This window comes from Caretta caretta, chromosome 23 (genome assembly GCF_965140235.1).
Source record: "Caretta caretta isolate rCarCar2 chromosome 23, rCarCar1.hap1, whole genome shotgun sequence".
NCBI lineage: Eukaryota > Metazoa > Chordata > Testudines > Cheloniidae > Caretta > Caretta caretta.
In genome coordinates this window covers 7,463,628-7,482,918 of record NC_134228.1, presented here as the reverse complement: position 1 = coordinate 7,482,918, position 19,291 = coordinate 7,463,628, and the positions used below count along the sequence as shown (strand labels likewise).

General features: G+C 46.3%; 1 protein-coding gene and 1 long non-coding RNA gene across 2 annotated transcripts in view; one reads left to right on the top strand and one right to left on the bottom strand.

The window, feature by feature from the left end:
- The window catches only part of LOC142069840 (uncharacterized), a 53,844-nt gene that overhangs the window by 27,929 nt on the left and 6,624 nt on the right, over positions 1-19,291 (bottom strand). The window lies entirely within an intron of this gene.
- LOC125629086 (uncharacterized) lies at positions 159-18,476 on the top strand. The gene is made up of 4 exons (XM_048834360.2): positions 159-2,197; positions 2,896-3,022; positions 11,629-11,742; positions 13,167-18,476. The coding sequence occupies exons 1-4, from the start codon at positions 2,084-2,086 to the stop codon at positions 14,372-14,374; spliced, it is 1,563 nt and encodes a 520-aa protein (XP_048690317.2). The 5' UTR covers positions 159-2,083; the 3' UTR covers positions 14,375-18,476.

Sequence of the window (19,291 nt, the reverse complement as noted above, 5' to 3'; positions counted from 1 at the left end):
GCCCCTGGGGACGCGCCGGGGCTGGAGGGGCCTGGACAGCGGTGGGGCCGCGGCCCCCGGCTCGGGGGGCGCGGGTGGGGGCAGAGGTGGCGGGGCCCAGGGGGTTCCCCTGTGTGTGTGCGTCGGGGGGGGGCAGGCTGGAGATGTGGGGGGGGGGGGGTTGGAACCCCCCGTGGCGGATGGGGGGGCGCTGTTGAGCCCCCCTTTGGTTTGGCCACGAGTCTCTCCAGCAGGGAGACAATTCTCCCCGCTTGTCAGTGCGGGGTGTAAAATCCAGGCAGGTGTCTCCCCTTTCGCTCCAGGGACTGACCCTTCCTCTAGGCTCCGGCTCAGATCCCCCCCCCCTTTTCTCTTCAATTCTCCAGGGTCCATTTAAAATCTCCTCGGAGGTGGGATATTTCCCCCACCCGTTGGCCCTGCTGCAAATTGTCCTTTGTTAGGTGGGAAACTGAGTCATTCCCCAAACGGGAAGGGCGTTAGCGGGGGCATGTCGCAGGGTCCCGAGACGCGGCCGCCTCTGGGGTGGCCGTTCTGTACCAACAACAGGGCCTGGAAGGTTTCAGAGTAACAGCCGTGTTAGTCTGTATTCGCAAAAAGAAAAGGAGGACTTGTGGCACCTTAGAGAAAGCTTATGCTCAAATAAATTGGTTAGTCTCTGAGGTGCCACAAGGCCTGGAAGGGCATAGGAGGAGACAGTGTCCCCAGTGGAGACTGTCCAGCTCCAGGTCACACAGCCCCAGATACTGCCCTCCCCACACCCCCCACGCACACACCCGCACTATGTGCAAAGCAGCTCCCCCCAGCTACCAGTCACCTGCACACCCCTGCTGTGGCCCCCCTCCATTGCCAGGGAGCCTTCCTGCTCCATACCACCCTCACGTACCCTCTTAAAGCAGCTCCCCAAAGGGCTCCCTGCTGCCCATGTGACTGGTGGTGCACTATGACTGTATGTTTGTTGAAGTTCTGTGGACAGTCCTGTCAAATCGTCCCAATGTTCTCACATATTTAATATGGATATAAAATCCCTTCAGATCTTCATTGTTTTTTATCATATTATCAAATATTTCTTTTTTGCCCATTTCCTCCCCAGTTCTCAGAGATTAATATAAAATATCCTGTGTGCAGTGCTGTAGTAGCCATGGTGGTCCCAGTATATTGGAGGTTGTCCCCTTGATTTGTATACAAATGTTTGGTGTTCTTCTCTATCTCGTTCCTTAGGAATCCTAACGTGGTTTAGCTTTTTTGGGCAGCAGCTGTGCGTTGAGCAGAATTTTGTTATTGGATTAATTTTTTAAATCTCTTGACAGCCCTAATATTTATAGAACCCTTATCTTATTGTCTTTTGTCACTTACTTGGCGTAACTCATTTTGTGACTTAAACTTTCTGATTTTGTCCCCACGTACTTGTGCTATACTCTTTTGTACTCATCCATAGCAATTTATCTGTGATTTCACTTGTTTAGGATTCCTTTTTATTTTCTGGTCTTTAAAGAGCTCCTGGTAGAGCCATATTGCCCGCTTACTATTCTTTCTAGCTTTCCTTCACTTTGTGATAATTTGCCATTGCTCTTTTAATATTGTCTCACAGAAACTGCCAGCTCTCCTGGACTCTAATTTTCACCTCAGATTTTATTGCCATGGGACCTCACCTACCAGTTTTCCAAGTGTGTTGAAGTCTGCCTTTTTGAAGTCTGTTGTCCTTATTTTGCTACTCATAGAATTTTTGCTACTCCTACAATCATGAAATCTATCATTTCATGATTGCTTTTGCCCATATTGCTTTCCACCTTCCATTTCCTAACTAATTCCTTCTTGTTAGTCAGAATCAGGTGTAAAATGGCCATCCTCTGGTTACTACTTCCATCTTCTGAAAGAAACAGGTGTCCCCAATACATTCCAAGAACTTATTGGACACTTTGTGTTTGGTTGAATTCTTTTTCTAACACATGCCCTCCCCTGCTCTTCCCCTGCCCGTTACTAAGTATCCTTTGAATTTTTCTGTTATTTACCTGGGTCTAGGACATCAGTATGCAGGGAAAGAGCCTGGGGGGAATTGTGATGTGAATTTATTTCCTGTTCTGACATGTCTTCTATCGCCCTTTTTGCCATAACAGGCTGCAGCGTAACATTCATGTTTTGCTCCCAGATCATTCCATCCTTCCAGGGAAGGGAAATGGCTGCAATGGAGCCAGTTGAGGTACGGATTATCAGAGAGGAGTTGGTGGGTTCCTGTTGGAGGGAGAAGGGCAATAAATATATAGGAAGTGGACACTTCTCGGGGGTTGATCTGGAGGTGGGAGGTTTTAGGGAAATACACAGGGTGGAGAAAGTGGGGGGACAGGGTGTGACAAACTTGCTGTGATTTGCTTACTGTGAGGCCTAGATCCGAGCAGCAGAGCCCTGGGGTTTGTGGGTGGAAATTCCGTAATTTGTCAAACAGGAGACAACCCCTGGGAACTGGGCTGGGAAAACGTACCAGCCTCCACGTGCTATAGCCTGAACCTTCGCTGCTGTGAGATAAGAAGGGGCACCCCACAGTGAGGTCCAAGGAAGACACCTCAGCCCCTCCCCTCCAGATGCTGGTAATGGAGAGGGTGTTGGGATTCCCACTAGGAAATTGTCCCTGGGCCCTGCTGCAGGCTCCGTCTCCTATACCAGCTTCTAATAGTTAGGTGAGCGATGAGAATGGGAAGACCACTGCCTCTTCTCTCTGCTAGAAGGGCTCTCTCTTTCTCCCATCACCCTGTTGCTTCCTGGCTGCTCTGAGGGTGTGGGGATGGGACTCTGCTCACTGCCTGCCTCCCAGAGCTTCCATGTGATTGGACCTCCTCTCCTGTCAAGAGTGATGTTGTCACTAGGTAGCAGGTACTGAGTAGCAGGTTCTTGCTCTTTTAGGGACCAGTGACCTTCGAGGAGGTGGCTGTGTATTTCACCAAGGAAGAGTGGGCTCTGCTTTACCCCGCTCAGAGAGCCCTCTACAGAGACGTTATGCAGGAGAACTTTGAGAATGTGACCTCGCTGGGTAAGGATTCCCATCCCCTTGGTTATTAGAAGGGGAAAATGAGGAATTAAGGTTCACAACACCCCACAATGCAACCTCAACTGTGCCCTGTTTCGGCAACACCTCAAGAGACCAATGATAAATACTAGCACTCTATCCTCCCCACTACAGAGCACAGGAGCAGTATGGCATAAAGTCTAATACCTTCTCTTTGCTAAGGCAAAACTTGGAGTTTGGTCCAGTGTAGAAAGCAAAAGCTACATACCACTGGCCTGCACTCAAACACTGAGCCTACTGCACACAATCCATCTCCGACTTCCATAATGTTACCACCCCTTTGTTCTTGCACTGAGGATTCCTTCTGAGTCACTTACCCCTCATGGAGACCACTTGCATGTATGCCACCAGACTGCTGACAATTGTCGTGACAAGAACACACCCTTGTGCACCTTTATTGGCCTACCTACAATACTCCTCACTGAAGTGAGGAATACCTCTTCCTTCAAGTTTCACATGCACCTCTCTTCATATCAGAATCACAGCTCTGCCAAGTTGTTCCAACTATTCCCTAAAATGGGTGAACTTGAGTCCTTGTTTAGCACATCTGTCACCCAGTGGCCCCACTGATTGTCAGGGTTCCTGCTTCTGATGTACTTAAAAAAAAAAAAAAACCAACCTGGTGTTAGTTTGTGACTTCTAAATGAGGATATTGATATGATAGGCATCACAGAAACTTGGTGAAATGATTATAATAAATGAGACAAGATATGAACGATATAGGAATTGGAATGACATAGGATATGACAAAGTAGGTTGTGCTGGTGGCAGAGTGGCACTATATTACTCCTGGGGGAATTCTGCGAATTTTATTTGTCAAAATAACGCAATATAATCATGCTGTTTCAATTATATAGGTAATTTAAACTACAATAGAATGGATAGAGAATGGGAGTGGGGAGTATGTGAGGAACTCCCCAAGCCTCCTTGCCTAACAGTAATGTAGCTAGGTTTGACTCTATTTCTGGTTATGGCTGCATATATTTGTTGGCTAATATGCTCAGTGTTACATCGCAGGCAACTGAAGAGCAAGTGGGGCTAGGGAATCAGACTCACAATTTGTCTTGGCTACTGACCATCAGTGGCAAGGAGTTCATGCAGCACATTTTTTTTAGTCCAAAAATTTAGGCTCGTTCTAATCACGGAAGCCCCCTAAGCATTTATAAGGCCACACTGTCCTTTCCAGCGCTCTGGCACTGTAAAGGCACCTTCAAACTTTTACCTGTTTTATACTCCTAGGGGAATTCACAAAGACAATAGGAACAATGTACTACTAAGCAGGCAGGCTGCTACATTCTTCTCTGCCTGAGGGGACAGAGTCTGCCCCATACCTAACTCCTCAGAAATACCCTGAAGCCCTGCCCCTCCATGCCGAACACACCCCAATAGCAAGCAGGAGGGACAGAGTGTCTCTCTCACATGCACGACTGCCCAGCTCCTCCCCCTCCTGCCCCCTGGTGGTGGTTTATGTCTCTACCAGCTGCTCCGGGTGCCTGAACCAACCTGCCTGCGCTGCCGTGAGGGGTGCCTGGCCACTCTTGCGGCTTCCTTTTGCTTCCCTGTCAGAAGTAGTTTTTCTGCGGGGAAGCAAAGAAATCTGCAGGGGACATGAATTCTGCATATGCACAATGACACAAAATTCCCCCAGGAGTAACTGTGAAAGAAACCGTGTCAAATAATAGAAAAAATTTTAAGTGAATCTAACTGTGCCATAGAATCTCTACTGATAGAAATTCCATGCTTGAATAATGAGAGTATAGCAGTAGGAATATGATATTGACCACCTGACCAGGATGGTGATGGTGATTATGAAATGCTCAGAAAGATTAGAGAGGCTGTTAAAATAGAAAACTCAATCATAATAATTCGGGGTTTCAACTATCCCCATATTTACTGTGTAGATGTCACCTCAGGATGGGATGCAGAGGTTAAGTTTTTAGAAACCATTTATGGCTACTTATTGGAGCAGCTAGTCCTGGAACCCACAAGGGGAGAGGGAATTCTTGATTTAGTCCTAAGTGATAGACAGGATCTGGTCCAAGAAGTGAACCGCTTGGTAATAGAGACCATAATGTAATTACATTTAACATCATTGTGAGGGGGGAGAGTACCAACAACTCCACCACTATAGCATTTAACTTCAGAAAGAGAAACTACACAAAAGTGAGAGAGCTAGTTCCATGGAAACATTTTTAAAATCCCATAATAGAGGCTCAAAATAAATGTGTACCCCCAAATGGGGACAAAAAGAACAGTAAGAGGACTAAGAAAATACCACCATGGCTAAAGAGTAAATAAGGCAGTTAGAGGTGAAAAAAGGCATCCTTTAAACATTGGAAGTCAAACTGAGGAAAATAAAAGGAGCAAAAATTCTGGCAAGTCAAGTGTGAAAGTATAATTAGCAGGCCAAAAACATAATTTGAGAAGCAACTACAAAAAGTCACTAAAACTAACACCAATTTTTTTTTATTTTTTTTTAAAGTACATCAGAAGCCTGACAAACAATCAGTGGGGCTATTTGGTCATTGACATACTAAACAAGCACACAAGGAAGCCAAGGCCATTGCAGAGAAGCTAAATGAATCCTTTGCATCAGTCTTCGCTGCAGAGGATGTGAGGGACTTTCCTAAACCTGAGCCATTCTTTTTAGCTGGTGAATCTGAGGAACTGTCCCAGACTGAGGTGTCGATAGAGGAGGTTTTGGAACAAATGGATAATTTCAACATGAATAAGTCATGAGGACTAGATGGTATTTGCCCAGTAGTACTGAAATACTTTTCATACATGGAAAGTGCAGAACTACTGACTGTGATATGTAACCTACCACTTAAACCGGCCTCTATACCAGACTGGGGATAGCTAATATAATACTAATTTTTAAAAAAGGCTCCCAAGGGGATCCTGGCAGTTTGAGGCTGGGAAGGCTAACTTCGGTACCGAGCAAATTGGCTGAAAACTATGGTAAAGAACAGAATTCTCAGACACATAAATAAACACGATTTGTTGGGGAAGAGTCTACTTTGCTTTTGTAAAGAGAAATCATGCCTTATCTATTAGAATTCACTGAGGGAGTCAACATACATATGGACAAGAGTGATCCAGTGGATACAGTAGAACCTCAAACATATGAACACCAGAGTTACAGACTTACCAGTCAACCAGACACCCTGTGGAACCAGAAGTCCTCAATCAGGCAGCAGTGCAGACAAACCCCACAGGGGTTGGGGCTGCAGTGGGAGGAGAGGGGTGTCAGGGTCCTGGATAGGGCGAGGGCTTAGGGCTTCTGACCCTCAGAGGCTCAGGGCTTTAGACTGGGAGGGAGCGTTGGGGTGCAGGAGGGGTGCGGCAGTGCGCTCAGGGCAGGGGGGTGGGGTGCGGCTGCAGGAGGGGTATGGCAGGGGACTCAGGGCAGGGGGTTTGTGTGACGCAGCAGGGAGGGGGGAGTGTTGACCTGGGAATGTGGCAGGGGAGTTTCACTGGGGATGGGAGACCTGAGAGCCTGTCACCTGAGCCAGGAGGGGGAGGGAGAGGTAATACCTCTGCCTGGGAAACTGGACAAAGGCTGTAGGAGAGAGCCGGGTGGGGGGGGTTGTTTTCAGTTTGGTGCTGGGTGGTGGAACATAGGGAACCCCAGGGCTGGGGACTAAGCTCCCTGCCCCCCAGAAGGACTTGACTGAGGGGTCCTGGTTGTACCCACAAGCTCTGTTTTAGACTGTGTTCCTATTGTCCAGTAAACCTTCTGTTTTACTGGCTGGCTGAGAGTCACAGTGAATCCCAGGAAGAGGGGTGCAGGCCCCAGACTCCCCCACACTCCGTGACAGTTCGGCTGCAGGAGGGGTGTGGGGTGCAGCAGGGGGCTCAGGGCAGGGGGTTCGGCTGCAGGAGGAGTTCGGGGGGCGGGTCCAGCCCAGCGCGCACCAGGGGCAGGGCAGGCTCCCTGCCTGCCTGCCCTGCCCCCGCGCCGCTCTGGGAAGCAGCCGGGACCTACAGGGGAACGGGGAACCGCAGCCAATGGGAGCTTCGTGGGAGGTACCTGGAGGAGCGGCCAGGGCAACAAACACCCCTGTGCCCCCCTCCCCCAGGTCCTGGCTGCTTCCTAGAGCGGCGCAGGGGCAGGTCAGGCAGGGAGGGAGCCTGCCCTGCCCCCGGTGCACGCCGGGCTGGAGCCATTCTAGGTAAATGCTGGAGGGGCGGGGCTGCCGCAGGGAGCTGGCGGGCCACAGAAAATAACCCATGTGTTTGAGACCCCTGTACTAATGTCTAACCTAAATCTCCCTTTATGCAATTCAAGCCCTTTACTTCTTGTCCTGTCCTCAGTGGATAAGGAGAACAATTTAGCACCCTCCTCTTTATAACAGCCTTTTATGTTGCAGCCTTGCAGACTGTTATGTCCCCCCACCCAATCTTCTCTTCTCCAAACTAAAAAAAAACCCTTGGTTTTCTCAGTCTTTTCTCATAGGTCATGTTTTCTGTACTTTTAATCAGTTTTGGTTTTTGCTCTCCTCTGGACTTCGACCAATATGTCTACATCTTTCCTGAAGTGTGGTGCCCAGAACTGTATACATTATTCCAGTTGAGGCCTTATCAGTGCTGAATAGAGTGGAAGAATGACTTCTCGGATCTTGCTTACAACACTCCTGCTTATACATGCCAGAATGATATTGACGTTTTTTGCAACAATATTAAATTGTTTAGTTTGTGATCCATTACAACCCTGTGACATTCCCCTCTGGTGTTATCTGGACCAGTGATCTGCTAGGTCACTCCAATCCTCGACTCTGGGAGAGAGCCTTACCCTGCTCTGCTGTGAGAACCCCAACTCCTGGGCTGTTCACACACAGCCTCTAGCATGTAAGCTGCTCCTTAGATTGTGCAACCTAATGACACTAGCCAACATCTCCGGTCCCAGACACAACCCTAGGAACCTCCGTCTTGCAGTGTCTAGTTATGCCCACTGCATGCTGCAAGCTATCTGAGTTTGTCAATTTAACAAAGAAATGAATATGTACCAGGCTTGTTATCCTAAGGAGAGTCTCTGACAGGCTTCAAACCAAATGCCCTGCTTCAGGTAGAATAAACAAACAGATATATTAACTATAAATATAGATTTTAAGTGATTATAAGTCAAAACATAAGTCAGATTTGGTCAAATGAAAAAAAAAAAAAAGCAAAACACGTTCTACTGGCTGGCTGATCTTAACACTTTCAATGCCCTTGCAAACTTAGATGCTTCTCACCACAGCCTGGCTGGTTGCTCTTCAGCCAGGTTCTCCCCTTTGATCAGTGCTTCAGTCACTTGGGGGTGATTGATGAAGATGGAGGTGGAAGAGAGAGGAAGAGCATGGCAAACATCTCTCCCTTTTATCGTGTCCTTTCTTCCCTCTTGGCTTTGCCCCCACCCTTCAGAGTCAGGTGACCATTACCTCATTGCAGTCCGAAACTGACCAAAGGAGGGGGGGGTGACTCACTGGAGAGTCCAGCAGATCCTTTGTTGTTGCCTAGGCCAGTGTCCTTTATTCCTATGAGGCTGGGCTGAGTTTGTCCCATACATCCCCTGATGAGGTGTGAACTGCCTCTCTGCTCTTGGAGAGTTTTTGTCTGGGCTTGCTTTAAGCCACGAGGATACATTTTCAGCCTCATAACTATATACATATGAAATTATAACCTATAACATTACTATAACATCACTATAACAAGAATGCTCAGTACCTCATGAGCCTTCCAAAGACACCTGATGTGACAAACTTTGCATTGGATACCACGCTATCATTTTACAAGGATGAACATGTGGGTGCTGGGAGTTTCCTCCGAGGTGCAGAGCATCACAACCCCCCAGATTCTTTTCTGCAGTACTCCTCCTTAAACAGTCCTTTCCCATTTTATATTTGTATAATTGATTATTCCTTCCTAAGTGTACTACTTTGAATTTGTCCTTCTAGCATTTCATGCTATTTATTTCAGGCCATTTTTCCAGTTTGTCAGGATCATTTTGAACTCTAATACTGTCTGCCAAAGCGTTTGCAGCCTCTCCCAGCTTGGGTTTGTCTGCAAACTTTATGTGTACCCTCCATGCCATTATTGGAGCCATTTATAAACATAATGAGTAGAACTGGATCCCAGACAGATTCCCTGAGGGACCCCACTTGATATGCCCTTCGACAGCTACTCTGACTATGGTTTTCCAACCAGTTGTGCACCCACCTTATTGAAGGTCTTCTAGGCTATATTTCCCTAATTTGTTTATGGAAAAAGTATTAAAAGTCAAGATATATCACATCTAGTGCTCCCTGCATCCACAAGGCTTGTTACCCTGTCAAAGACAGATGTTAGGTTGGTTTGATATGATTTATTCTTGACAAATCTATGGTGACAGGTACTTCACCTTATTTCTTCAAGATGCTTACAAATTGATTGATTGATTATTTGGTCCAGTATCTTTCCAATTACTAAAATTAAGCTGACTGGTGTATAATTCTGTGGGCTGTCCTTATTTCCTTTTTATAGATAAGTACTATATTTGCCCTTTTCCAGTTCTCTGGGATATCTCCCATTCTACATGAGTTCTCAAAGATAATTGCCAATGACTCAGGGTTCTCTTCAGCCAGTTCCCTAAGTATTCTTGGATGTATTTAATCAGGTCCTGCTGACCTGAAGACATCTTCCAAGATTGTTGATAATGACTCAGAGGTCTCTTCAGCCAGGTCCTTAATGAGCTTATTATGGAGCAAGGGATATTTAGGTGGGATATTAGGAAAAAGTTTCTAACTCTAAGGATAGTTTACTGTGGAATAAGCTTCTAAGGAAAGAAGTGGATTCCCTGTCATTGGAAATTTTAAAAACCAAGTTGGACAAACACCTGTGAGGGATCTAGATTCACTGGGTCCTGTCACAGCACGGGGTTGGACTTGATGACTTCTTGAGCTCCCTTCCAGCCCTACATTTCTGTTGTTTTTTGCTTTCTCCCATGCTGCTCATTGGAGGAGCGCCCCATAAACATCCCCAGAGCGACCTCATTATCCTCCTTCCCATCCCTCTGTACAGCTCCTCTGTTCTAGGACACCTACAAACTCATGATGATGGTTAGGGTACTGGTGTCCAGAGACCACTGTCTATCAAGGTGACAAATGTCTTATTGTATCCTTTGCTCCCCATGTCACTATTCAGAGTCATTGTACCTGTATTCCCCCTCTGTGGTCCAGCAAGGGCACCCACTCTCAGGCTGTCTAGCAGTCACCTCTCTGGGGTAGAAACCCACATGTCTCTCCCTCCTGACTGGGGTATTTCCAGGCTGCACATCTCCCTGCCCACTCTGTGAATTCCCCAGCAAGGCAGATCCCCTCAGCAAGCCCACTTTCCCTTCCTTCCTCAGGGGCTTTGAGCAGCGTACCTAAGTTGCCGCACAGACCGTTCCCAGAAAACAATGATAAAATCAGGGTAAAAGCATTACAGAGAGATCATATTAAAAACAATATAAGAACCTACATGCATGATAATAAGCTTACCAGAGATCACCCCAAACCCACCAAGGGCTAAAGCAGGTGAACAGACCTTCAAACTCCACCAAGAGTTTTTTACCCTGTGGTCACAAGCTAACAGTTGTTAGCTCAGAAGAAGCTTGCCCATGCATCTGTGAGTCACTCTTCTATCCATTTTGGGCCTCTGAACTTGTCTTCATGTAACAGGTGATCAGCAGGCAATGGTTTCTCCTCACGGTGCAGCTTCCATAGGGTTTGCTGTGGAGGTGAGAAGTTGACTTCTCCTCCCCCAAGTGTTTTCTAGGAATCCCACTTAAATTTTGTCTAGCACATTTTTTTCAGAGTCCTTTGAAGTTCATAACACCTCCTAGGATTTATGTTAGCCAGATATTACATACCATCTGTAACGGGGTCAGCGCCCACTTCTCGTGAGCACCTCCTTTTCTCTGGTCGATATGCCTGCAATCACAGTCTCTTTTCAGGGTGGCACCCAGCTCTTGCAAGCGCAAGCCCACCCCAGAATGGTTCTCTCGGCAGGTCTTCAGCAACTCAGCTTTCCGGCCGAGCCACATGCACTGCCCCCCCTTCCAGGGTATACAGTCCCTGGTATGGGGCCGTAGCTCTAAAAGGCTTCTCCCAGAGACACTGCCTTCTTCATCCACCCAGCTGGGGCCCATTTTGGTACCCGCAGCTGGTGGTGTTTCAGCAGGCCTCCCTAGGCTCAGTCTTCAGCCAGACCAGCAGGGGTCATCTCGGGACCCTCGCTGGCCTGCACAGGTTCTGTGCCCAGTTTCCCTGGGCTTCAGCCTGCCCACACTGACTGGAGTCTTCCCTTTCTGGGATATGAAGGTACCTGCTCTGGGTTTTAGGAGCCCCTTTGATCATGAGTGTCTGGCAATGTGTGTTCCCAGTAGACATGGGCACAGTTAAATTCCTCATAAGAAGAGTGTCCTGCACCTTTGAGCACCTGGGGAACTGGCCCCAGGATTTTACTCATTTAATATGGTCTGGAGTTAAAATAACAGAACTTTCTGAGTGGGTGACAAATGTCCTATGAATTCACCTGATCTCACTTGTCTTCTTTCCCCTCGGCAGGGTTTCCAGTTTCCAAACCTGATGTAATCTCCCAACTGGATCGAGGGGAAGAGCCATGGGCCTCAGATCTCCAGGGATCAGAGGAAAGAGAGATCCTGAGCAGCTCCTGCACAGGTGAGCAATCATTAAACCAACTCAGAAACTGTCAGTACCTGAAGGAAAAGCTGGGATTCGCAACAAAGACCTTGTGAGGTCTCTGAATTCAGGATTGTCCCCACCAGGTGTCGTATTCTCAGGGCAGATATTGCTCATGGTTTCCTACCCATCCTACCTCCTGGCAGTAGCCCTGTAACGATGCTGGTTCTGGTGGGACCCAACTGAGAGTGCCGATTCAGGACAAACTGCTTAAAGCAGGGCAGTTACAACCCAAGGCTGGGGTTTTTCCACCTCTGAGGCAAACCAAACCAGCCAGACAAAGAGGACTTTGGTTTTAACCCACTGGCTAACCACAAGTCACACAAGCAATTCCCTTAGACACTCCAGTTTCCCAGTATCACCACCAGTGCCACTCGTTATGGGGACAAATGGTTATGAAAACCAAGACCCCAGTAAAAGAAAAAAGGTTCTCTCGATCCCACAGCACCAAGCCCCAGACCCAGGTCAATATGCAAATCAGATCTTACCCACAAATCACGCTATTGCCAATCCTTTAGAATCTAAAATCTAAAGGTTTATTCATAAAAGGAAAAAGATATAGATGAGAGCTAGAATTGGTTAAATGGAATCAATGACATACAGTCATGGCAAAGTTCTTGGTTCAGGCTTGTAACAGTGATCGAATAAACTGCAGGTTCAAATCAAGTCTCTGGAGTGCATCCACAGCTGGGATGGGTCTTTCAGTCTTTGGTTCAAAGCTTCAGTGTAGCAAAGTTCCTCCAGAGGTATGAAGCAGGATTGAAGACAAGATGGAGATGAGGCATTGGCCTTTTATAGTCTTTTCCAGGTGTAAGAACATCTCTTTGTTCTTACTGTGGAAAATTACAGCAAAATGGAGTTTGGAGTCACATGGGCAAGTCCCTGCATACCTTGCTGACACAAGGTGTATCTGCCTTCTCTCAGTGGGTCAGTTGTATAGCTGATGGTCCTTAATGGGCCATCAAGCAGGCTAGGCAGAGCTGACACCAACTTGTCTGGGGTGTCACTCAGAAGCATAGCATAAGTTTGAAATACAGACAGTATAGAGCCAATATTCATAACTTTAACTACAAAAATGATACACACATATAGAGAGCATAATCATAACCAGCAAACCATAACCTTGTCTTAGACACCTTATTTGACCCCCTTTATACAAGATTTGGTGCCACTACAGGACCTTGGTTGCAACAATGATCTACACGGTCCCAGATTATGTCAATAACGTCACAAGCCCCTTCCCTGAACTCGCTTCTCCCTGAGTGTTTGGATGCAAACTGGATGCAGAATTGATCCCCTCTTCTCTCCTCTTTGGGGATTTTTTTTTCCATCTGCAGCTGCTTTTTTAATTTGTTCTCCCCTTATCAATTCCTGTTTCTGAGGTTTTTCTTTCTCTGTCCCAGCAGGTGATGGGATGGTGAGTGAGACCATGAAGCAGAATCCTCAGCAGGAAGATGATGAGCAAGTGGAGCCAACTGGGGCGTTACTGCAAAGATGCAAAGGGAGTGTGTCCAGGAGTTGTGAGCAGGGAAAAGCCTGTGAAAGTCAGCACATTCCAGAGAAGTGGCAGGGAAACCAGCCAATGCAGAAATTTGGTAAATCTGTTAATTATCACGGAACTCACAAAGGCCTCAAGGAAACCACAGCCCAGCAGGGAATACCCATGGGAGAAAAAAATAACACATGCACTGAGTGTGGGGAAAAGTTCAGTAGGCACTCACACCTTATTAGCCATCAGAGAATCCATACTCGAGAGCAACCCTATGCATACTGTGAGTGCGGGAAAACCTTCGCTCAGAGCTCAGCCCTTATTAAACATCACAAAGTCCACACAGGGGAGAAACCCTATGAATGCTGTGAGTGTGGGAAAATCTTCACTCGGAGCTCAACCCTCATTGCACATCAGAGAATCCACACAGGGGAGAAACCCTATAAATGCTGTGAATGTGGGAAAACCTTCACTCTTAGCTCAACCTTGATTGCACATGAGAGAATCCACACAAGGGAGAAACCCTATGAATGCTGTGAGTGTGGGAAAACCTTCACTCAGCGCTCAAACCTTATTACACATAAGAGGATCCATACAGGGGAGAAACCCTATGAATGTTGTGAATGCAAGAAAACCTTCACTCAAAGGGCATCCCTTATTAGCCATCAGAGAATCCATACGGGGGAAAAACCCTATGAATGCTGGGAGTGCGGGAAAACCTTCATTGTGATCTCAAATCTTATTAAACATCAGAAAAACCACACAGGGGAGAAACCCTACGAATGCAGTGAGTGTGGGAAAACCTTCGCTTGGAGCTCAAACCTTAGTTCACATCAGAGAATCCATACAGAAGAGAAACCATATAAATGTAGTGAATGCGGGAAAACCTTCACTCAGATCTCACACCTTATTACACATCAGAGAATCCATACGGGGGAGAAACCCTATGAATGCCATGAGTGCGGGAAAACCTTCACTCGGAGTTCAATCCTTATTATACATCACAGAATCCATACAGGGGAGAAACCCTACGAGTGCTGTGAGTGCGGGAAAACCTTCACTCAGAGCTCAACCCTTATTACACATCAGAAAATCCACACAAGAAAGAAACCCTATGAATGATGACAGACAGGGTTCAGAGTAGCAGCCATGTTAGTCTGTATCCGCAAAAAGAACAGGAGGACTTGTGGCACCTTAGAGACTAACACATTTATTTCAGCATAAGCTTTCGTGGGCTAAACCCCACTTCATCGGATGCATGCAGTGGAAAATATAGTAGGAAGATAGATAGATATATACACACACACAGAACGTGAAACAATGGGTGTTATCATACACACTATAACGAGAGTGATCAGTTAAGCTATTACCAGCAGGAGAGAAAAAAAACCTTTTGTAGTGATGATCAAGATGGGCTATTTCCAGCAGCTGACAAGAATGTGTGAGGAATTGGGGGGGGCGGAGGGGGGAATAAACATGAGGAAATAGTTTTAGTTTGTGTAATGACACATCCAGTCCCAGTCTTTATTCAAGCCTAATTTAATGGTGTCCAGTTTGCAAATTAATTCCAGTTCAGCAGTCCAACGAGAGACTGATCACTCTCGTTATAGTGTGTATAACTGTATTTTCCACTGCATGCATCCGATGAAGTGGGTTTTAGCCCATGAAAGCTTATGCTCAAATAAATGTGTTAGTCTCTAAGGTGCCACAAGTCCTCCTGTTCTTCCTATGAATGATGTGAGGCAGGAAAACCTTCACTCAAGAGCTTAAATCTTAATACACATCAGAAAATTCACAAAGGGGAGTACCCCTAGGAATGCTGTGAGTGCAGGAAAACCTTTGCTCATGGCTCACACCTTAGTGGGCATCAAAGGATCCACAAAGGAGAGATCCTATGAATTCTCTGAATGTGGGAAATTCTGTCAGAGTTCAGCCCTTATTTATTATCAGACAAGCTGCAAGGGAGATAAATACCATAAAAACCTTGATTAGGGCTGAGAAAAGATTTTATTTTCCTTTTGCTAATTCCTACATAATGAACTTCAAGGCAGCATTTGTGTCATCGTGGTCTCTCAGCTCCACCAGCTGAGTTGTCTGCTTTTCCCTTTTGCACTCACTCTTCCTTGGGGTCAATCTCAGAATTTTTTCTTTTTCACCAACTCCTTTGTCCTATGTCATGGAAGTGTGTGTCCCTCCAACAGGACTGTCCATCAGCCCCAGGTGGGGAAGTGGGAGGCACTTCAACTAGGTGCATAGAAGTTAAATCTACCTGGGCCCTGACTGCACTGGTTAGCTATCTTGATGTAAAAACACAACTATTTTTTCAAGAAAGAAAATAGCCCATGTATAGTGGCCAGGGAAATTTAGCAAATTTCCTCAAGACCTGACATAACTTCCGTAACTTCTCCTAGTCTAAACATATTTGGAGCATCATATTCATACTTTTCCTCCCACTGTAAACTGATTGTTAGTCACCAGGTTCCCCCACTAGGGACAAATTGTCTCATTCCCAGTTGTTCTCACAATGCACTGGCTTGTGCTGAATAGCAGTTGGGTTTTGTATCATTTTTCTTATTTTAAATATAACAAGGAGCAGGATTAGGGATAGGAAAATACGTTTTTTCAACTTCTGTGACACCTGAAGTGGTGAGTTGGAGGGATTCCCACGTTCAGAATTAGCTCAACAGTATTTCCTCTGTTTGAACCATGTAGAATTTATCTTCTACACATGCTACAACTCTACCTCTCTATGTTTCATTTGTGTCAATGTTCTCAGTCCTCTGCTTGGGACTCACACTTTGTTTTCTTTGATCTTAAAACCTAGTAAATTAGGTCTTGAAATGAAGTTGGCAGAGACCTGGAAAGGGAATTTGAATGGATCTCAAACACAGTGCCATCATTTGGAGTTTAAATCCCAGTTTCCAACTGTTAGCAAAGGAGTTTTCCTACTAAGATGGGGTGGTTTACAGATGGGAAGGTTGGCTGGGTTTTTGTTTTGTTCTGTTTTTGTTTTTTCATTACAATGATTCTAGAACTTTTGTAAATAATACAACTCAACACTAATGAGTGAAGCAGGTTTGAATGGATCAGAGGAGAATCTCTTGTCTTGGTTTTGAGTCAACACATTCAACACATGCTCTGGAATTTCTAGTTCTATGAAACTGGATGTACCATATCTCTCTGTGATGTGGGTTTTTCTTCTTTTTTGAGTGCCATTTGGTCACATAACAGGATATTAATTTGATTCGTCAGACTGTGGCTCTGATTTATTGGGGACTTTGAGAAAATGACTGTTTTAGCAAGTAGCCATTTCTCAGTTTATTTTTGCTTTTTCCCTGCCCCCCCCCGCCCCCCCCCCCCCCATGATGACATGGAGAAACTTCAAGTGCAGTTCAGTCAACAGGAGAGAATACTCTGAGTTATTGGACATATCACCAACTGTTTTTAAATCTCCAGTCTGAAATGGTGAACAACAGCGTGCCCCAAATTATACAACTAATGGAAGTAACTGAATACAGTCACAGTGCTGTTCAATTGTTTAGGTCAATATTGTCTCAGATGATCTGGGTACAGGATTCTTCAGTAAGTGATTAGGAACTAGGCAAAAGGCTCGTATATGTGTTTCCCAAGGCAGTTGTGATGCAGGGTCTTGTGACAGACTTGTTCACACCCTGCACACTATTACAGTATTTTTTGTATAAGGCATGTCTTGTGAGGTACCATTTAAAAATCCATAATTTGCTGATCAATAGTATGGAAAAGTACACATAGCAGCATTGTATGTAACATAATAAACAAGCTGAAATCATGGCTAAAAGTATGTTTGGCAGATAAATCTGAGGAATGGCCAAAAGCAGTTCCTCAGAGACCAAGGGCAAATGACACCTCAGCCAAGTGTAAACAAGGCTGGTGCACCATTACCTGCTAAGTGGCCATTCTTTGGCAGGAAAGGGGGCCAGAGCAAAAATACCTGCATTTTAGGCCTTGTCTGCACTACAGAGTTTTGTCAACAAAATTAGGCCGCTTTAATTAAAGCGCTTTAATTAAACTGCTGTTGCGTGTTCACACTATGCTTCTTGTGTTGGCAGAGCGCATCCACACTAGTAGGTCTTGCACTGACCCAGAAAGCAGTGCACCGTGCAGCAGGAGACAGGCTGCTTTGGGAAGGGCTTGCAATGCCTTATGGAGCAGGTATAGCGTCACATGATGCAGGTTTCTCAATCCCATTGTTCCATGGGCATCCTACTAGATTACCAGCCGCTTTTCAATGGAAGTGTATGTTGGGGGGGGGGAGAGACAAAGACAGAGTGTGTTTTGAGGGAGAGTGAGTATGTTGGCATCCTGTTTCTTTAAGTTCAGACAGCAACTAGTCCTGAGGTAGGACACCCTACCCCTGCCTCTGCACAGCAGAGCAGTCCCACCCAAAGCAGCAGCCTACCTGCCGCTGTGTTCCTAGTGTGGGGGAGAGCAGGAGGATTCCACGTTAATGATTTGCTCTTTGCTGCTGGAACAGAGCAGCATGCTCAGCTGTCAGAACTTCCTAGAGCTTTGAAAGGGGAGTGGCACATGCCTGCAGGGCAGCCGAATTCAAAACAGTGAGCAGAGTGGTCACAGCGGGCATTCTGGGATACTGGGGGATGCCAGTTATGGCGACATAATGAATTGCAGTATATATACTGATGCTTTGTCACTTCAACTTTTCAGGAAGAGGCTCTGTCTCTCTCATCTAAGTGGTTTTGTTTTGCCACAAAAAGTAGCATTGTAGCGTGTGCATCCCCGCTGTTCTGTTGGCAAAAGCAACCTTTTGCTGACAAAACTGTGTAGTGTAGACAAGGCCTTAGCAAAGAAACAGCATGTTCTTGTCCACACAGACTGCCTGTAGGCTTGCTCCCAGCTGGAAATGCTTCTCAAAGGGGGAACAGGACTATAAAAAGAAGGGGCAGACACCCCTCAAAACACTTCCCTCTCTCTCCCTGTCCATTGCATTCTCTGCCACTGAGAAGACAAAATGACACAGCTGTCGAGCTTTGGGGGAGGGGTCCTGGCCTAAAGAGTTTGGTCAGTGAGACCGCTGAAGCATGTAGGTGAGAAAATTTTGCTTTGAAACTAAAAATTTCTTAAGTATGTGTTAGTGAGCATTTATCTTTATTTTTCTTGTAACCATTTTTGACTTTTATGCCTCATTACCTGTACTTAATAAATCTGTTTCTTTGTACTTAATAAACTTGTTTTCTGTTTTATACAAGCCAGTGCATTTAAACTGAAGTTTCTGAATAACTAAGGCTATGTTTATGTCACGGAGGTCATGGAAGTCACAGAATCCATAACTTCCAAAGACCTCCATGACATTCTCTGCTTCAGCCCCAGGGGCTGCGGCACTCTGGAGCTGGCAACCAGCGGGGCCCTGACAGGGTTCCAGCCACAGCAGTGACGGGGGGACCCTGCAAGGCTCCAGCGACAGGTGACAGACTCCTGAGGGAGCCCTCCTCAGGGTTCCAGCAAGGGGTGACAGCCTCATGCGGGGTGAGGGGGACACCTCGGGTGAGTGGCTGGGGGTGTCCCATTTTCTCTTTGGGAAATATGGTTACCCTGCAGCTCTCAGCCGCCCTGGGCAGAGGCCATGGACGGAGGGGGATCCTCACAGCTCCCAGCAGCAAAAGTCACAGACAGGTCACGGTGTCTTTGAATTTTTGTTTATTGTCCGTGACCTGTCTGTGACTCTTACTAAAAATAATCATGACAAAATCTTAGCCTTACAAATAAACCATTGAAATAAATTGGCATATTATTCTCTTAAAGGTTTATTGGACGTCAAATATGTTGTACTGTCCAGGAGAGGGCTGGGCAGTACAGGACATACATTTCTGGGGGAAGATCTGGGACTGGTCATGTGTTGGGGGTCACCCTGCAGTATAACCAAGGCTGAGGTAAGGCAGAGTGTAACCCAAGTGCGGCTGGCAGGCTGCAGTTACACACACACATTCAGGGTGTGTCTTGCATGCTGGAAGGCTGTTTGTGAGTGGCCCAGGTGGGAGCTAC